Source organism: Argiope bruennichi, chromosome 11, assembly GCF_947563725.1.
Source record: "Argiope bruennichi chromosome 11, qqArgBrue1.1, whole genome shotgun sequence".
NCBI lineage: Eukaryota > Metazoa > Arthropoda > Arachnida > Araneae > Araneidae > Argiope > Argiope bruennichi.
The window spans coordinates 45,146,997-45,152,247 of NC_079161.1; the positions used below are offsets into that span (position 1 = coordinate 45,146,997).

Below are 5,251 nucleotides of genomic sequence, written 5' to 3' on the forward strand. Positions count from 1 at the left end.
CTTGTGGTAAAGCAATTTTGCAGTGTTCTCAGTACTTCAAGCCTTTTTTACAGTTTCAAACTTTAAATGGGACTCTATTATTGCCTGAGCCTTTCAAAGTTTGAATTGAGAAAATCCAGCACTGTTAAAAGTGGATAGTATCTTGTGAGTATAAGAAAAAAAATGCAAAAAAAAACTCTTTATCTAGCCTTTTGTTCCCAATCATGGAAACAAACAAATTGCATGTGTAAAACTCTAGAGCGCATGATCAACACCCGCCTTATTTATGAATTGGAGATACGTAATTGCATTCCTCCTTTGCAAAGTGGTTTCCGTAGGGGCCGGTCTACAATAGACAATCTCGTGCTTCTGGAAACTGAAATACGTAATGCCTTTGTAAGACGGAATCATCTTGTTTCAGTCTTCTTTGACATAGAAAAGGCCTATGATCGAGCCTGGCGTTATGGTATTCTTCGATCACTTTTAAAGTTTGATTTTTATGGCAATTTGCCGATTTTTATTCAAAATTTTTTATCCTCTCGCATCTTTAGAGTACGTATTGGAAATTCTTATTCCAGCCATTTTATTCAAGCTGAGGGTGTCCCTCAGGGAAGCGTCCTCAGTGTGACACTTTTTATCCTTCATCTTAGTCAGATTTTAGATCAATTACCTCCATCTGTTAAGGGCACTTTGTATGTTGATGACCTTCAGATATCTTGTCAGGGCTCTAGTATGTATTTAATTGAGCGACAGCTTCAGCATGCTGTGAATAAGTTAATGACATGGTGTAACGAGAATGGCCACACTCTTTCTGCTGAAAAGAGCCGCTGTGTCCATTTCTGTCGGAAAACGGGTATACATCCAGATCCTATAATTCGCATTGGTAATGTGGACATTCCTGTAGTTACAGACATGCGATTTCTGGGAGTGATATTTGATAAGAAACTCACCTTTCTTCCACATATTTTGAAATTACGGAAGAAATGCGAATCACTTCTCAATATCCTTAAAGTTCTTTCGACAACGACGTGGGGTGCAGATCGCACTTGTCTGCTCAGGATTTATCAAGCAATAATATTAGCCCGCCTTGATTATGGATGTGCTGTGTATGGCTCGGCTCGACCCACTGTTCTACGCAAATTGGACACTGTACATCATTCTGCCTTGAGAATCTGTTGTGGTGCCTTCAGAACCTCGCCCGTACAAAGTCTTTATGTCATCTGCCATCAGTTACCATTACACTTAAGACGTAAAATGCTCTCGGCTCAGTACTATCTTAGGATCCAGTCGCTTTCTAATCATCCACTAAGGCAAATGACAATTCCCATTGGTCTTCGTAGACTTTACAATGCTCGCCCCTTCAATATTCTCCCCTTTTGTGAGAGAATTCAAACGATTATTGCTGATGCAGGTCTTGGTAACATACAAATTAAACAAGCAGAATTCTATGTCATTCCACCTTGGGATGTCCCTGTCTTTTCATACCTCAACCCCTTTTATACATTCGATAAGTCTTCCACAGCACCTGTCATATTTCAAAAACTCTTTGCCTCTCACAGAAATCAATTTTCGTTATACGAACCTATTTTTACTGATGGCTCAAAATCGGAGAGTTATGTTGGCTGCGGAATTAAATTTTTACAAAAAATCTACAGTTACCGTTTACACAACTTTTGCTCGATTTTGACAGCGGAACTTGTAGCTATTTTTTGCGCTCTTCAGAAAATTGCAGTTTCTGATGGGCGTAAATATATTTTATATACAGACAGCATGAGCGCTTTGGAGATATTATCCCACCCTGGTAAATTGATGCATCCTGTGGCAGTAGATATTTTATGTTGCTTACAAACACTTCAGGCCAGGGACTTTTTAGTCTTATTCTGCTGGGTTCCTGGTCACGTTGGAATTTTGGGCAATGAAGACGCTGATTGCGCTGCCAAAGCAGCTTCTACTTTATGGCAGACATCAATTTCATATCGGGATTCAAAACTTAGAATTATTCATTATACGCATTCCCTTTGGCAGGAGTCTTGGGATATGGAGACCCATAATAAGCTACATTTCATTAAACCTCATATTCATTTGTGGCCCATTGTTTCCATAAGATCAGCCGACGTGAAACTGACTCGACTTCGCATCGGTCATACTCGTTTCACTCACAAATATCTATTATTTGGTGAGAGAGCGCCCAGATGCTTATCATGTAATGTTGATTTTACTGTTGTGCATATCCTAGCTGAGTGCCCCAATTTTAATTCTCATCGCATTAAATATTTTAACTCAACTTCACTTAACATACGAGAATTAGTGGGAGAACCTCCCCATCTGTATATTTTTAACTTTTTAAAAGCTATTGGATTTTATCATTTTATATAGATTAAAACTTGTTTTGCTTAACTTGTCTCTCATGCTTTGATTGTTGCTGTTTTACTGACCTGATCTTTAATGTAATTTTAAATTTCTCACGTGATATCATCTCAAACCATACGATTGGCGCAGTATAGCCTACTTTTGGCTCTTGCGCCATTAAACCCAAATAAACCAACCAACCAACCATCCCAATCATGGACTCTACCTTATACTGGGCCAATGTATATACAGTGGCTCAAAAAATTGAGAGTACACCTTACTTTTACCTGATAAATCCGACTTTCAATATAAATTACATATTACCGAGAAGTGTAAACATGTTTTTATTTTTACACATTACAAATGGTTTAATTTCGAGTAAACATAAAGAAAAATCAACGAAAAACTTCTAAATTGAAAAGTTTCAGAAGCATTTTAAATAAACATACGCAGACTTTTGCCTCAAAAAATTGAGAATATACCAATGATTTTTTTTGCATTATCACGCATAGAAACAAAGTGTCACTGTTAGGTTTCATGTCTTTTGGCTCTTATAATGGCATCTAAACGTCATAGTACCGATTCGACCCATTTTTGGTGGTATCTGAAGATATTGTACCCCATTCTTCTTGCAACACTTGTTTTAAATTAGTTTTGTTCCTAATTTTGTGTTTTGAACCTCATTTTCGTGTATGGCCCACGAATGTTCAATGGTATTGATGTCGGGGTACTGTGGTGGTGTGTGTAACTGCTGTTTACAAAAAAAGACACCACATTTTGATGTTAAGTGCATTCTGTTTGGGGCCATTGTCCTACTGGAAAGTGGAATTTCCATCTAAACCTAAGTTTTTAGCACTTTTCTTTAGATTGCTGAGAAGTATATTCAAGTAAACCATATAGTTTATAATGTCATCTAAAAAAATTAAAGTTCCTACCCCGGATGAAGCCATGGAACCTCAAATAATGACGGAATCGCCATCATGTTTAACTGTAGGACGTAAATGTTTTGAATCCAAAGCAGTATTAGGTTTTATCCATACAGTACAATGGCTGTCACTGCCAAAAATGTTGAGTTTTCTTTCATTACTAAATATGGCTTTCTTCCAAAGGTTATTGGTCTTCAATTGATGAATTTTTGAAAACTTTAAATGCTTTTTCTGAATCTGAAAGCTGATGAACGATTTCTCTCTAACAATGGTTTTAATCTAATGCTAACAATGACTTTTATATCCAGCTTGTCTAATGGCATTTCGCACAGTTTCAGCACTTACACTTCTGCCTATGATTTGAAAAGTTTCTGCAAAAAGTTGGATGAATCTTATGCTAGCAGCAATCTAAAGGAAAGTGTTAAAAATTTGGGTTTAGATGGATATTCCACTTTCCAGTAGGACAATGGCCCCAAACAGAATGCACTTAACATCAAAATATGGTGTCTTTTTTTGTAAACAGCAGTTACACACACCACCACAGTACCCCGACATCAATACCATTGAATATTCGTGGGCCATACTCGAAAACGTGGTTCAAAAACACAAAATTAGAAACAAAACTAATTTAAAACAAGTGTTGCAAGAAGAAAGGGGTGAAATATCTTCAGATACCACCAAAAATAGGTCGAATCGGTACCATGAAGTTTAGAGGCCATTATAAGAGCCAAAAGAAATGCAACTTAATAGTGACACTTTGTTTCTATGTGTGATATTGCAAAAAATGCATTGGTGTATTCTCAATTTTTTGTGGCAAAATTCTGCGTATGTTTATTCAAAATGCTTCTATAACTTTTCAATTTAAAAGTTTTTCGTTGATTTTTCTTTATTTTTACTCTAAATTAAACCATTTCTTATGTGTTAAAATAAAAACATGTTTGCACTTCCCAGTAATGTGTTATTTATATTGAAAATCGGATTCATGAAGTAAAAGTAAGGTGTACTCTCAATTTTTTGAGCCACTGTATTTATTTATTTTTTCTGTTTATTTACTTTTTCATTTATTTATTTATATTTTTCTGTTTGCTTTTATTTATTTTTTTTATTGTTTTTCTTTTATTTTTCAGTTTTCAAAGTTTTAACTGCTTATTTTGGTAAATTTTATTATTTACTAATTACGTTTCAGTGATACTGTTACTGTGGGATATTATGTAGGCTCTTCTGATGCAATTTAGACCATCCCTGCTTTTTCTTTTTATGCCTGCTCTTTTATTTTTGGTTCTGATTTTTTTTCTTTGGCTGTCTAGCTTCTTTTGTATCTAGTACATACGCATGCGAAAAAAATTTTTGACTAGCTAGTCCTATGATAGTTAATTAAATTCTCTCTCTCTCTCTCTCTCTCTCTCTCTCTCTCTCTCTCTATATATATATATATATATATATATATATATATATATATATATTATATATTATTTTGACTATGAGTTTTTATTGGTGTAACGCCACTTTTGGCACACATCTAATCATCATCAGAATACTGATTAGCAGATATGTTTCATAGTGTCTTGTATATTTATCACTGCATGTAAAACAGAAAAATTCATGAGACCTCATTTTCTCATGATATCAACTTTCCCATTTACATTAGAATACACCTTTATTTTTTAAATTTTATATTAAATAATGGATTGCAAAATTTTAGTGACGGCTCTCATTTGACTTTGAATGAATGCGATCATTCAATTATTAAATATAATGAAGTTTATTTTTGTTCAAATTGTTAGACAATAATATATCCCCTCGCATCTCGAAATGAGGATGAAATGCTTCCGGCATGTTAGTTGGTTCTCGCCATCCTGGAGGATACACGAAAAGGTAGGGTTCTGGCTTCTCCCATCGATGATGGGACATACTTCCTCAGGAAAGGGTTGTACCGTGGCCGATGATGGTCCTTAGGACTCAACCACAGTTCCCGCCAGTATTGCTGTAGCGGCGGT

The 5,251-nt window shown here is 35.5% G+C and overlaps 1 protein-coding gene across 1 annotated transcript; it reads left to right on the plus strand.

The window, feature by feature from the left end:
* Window positions 1-243: 243 nt before the first annotated feature.
* Window positions 244-4,489, plus strand: LOC129956547 (uncharacterized). The gene is made up of 3 exons (XM_056068474.1): window positions 244-467; window positions 558-2,306; window positions 4,441-4,489. Exons 1-3 carry the CDS (start codon window positions 244-246, stop codon window positions 4,487-4,489), a joined length of 2,022 nt encoding a protein of 673 aa, XP_055924449.1.
* Window positions 4,490-5,251: the final 762 nt, after the last annotated feature.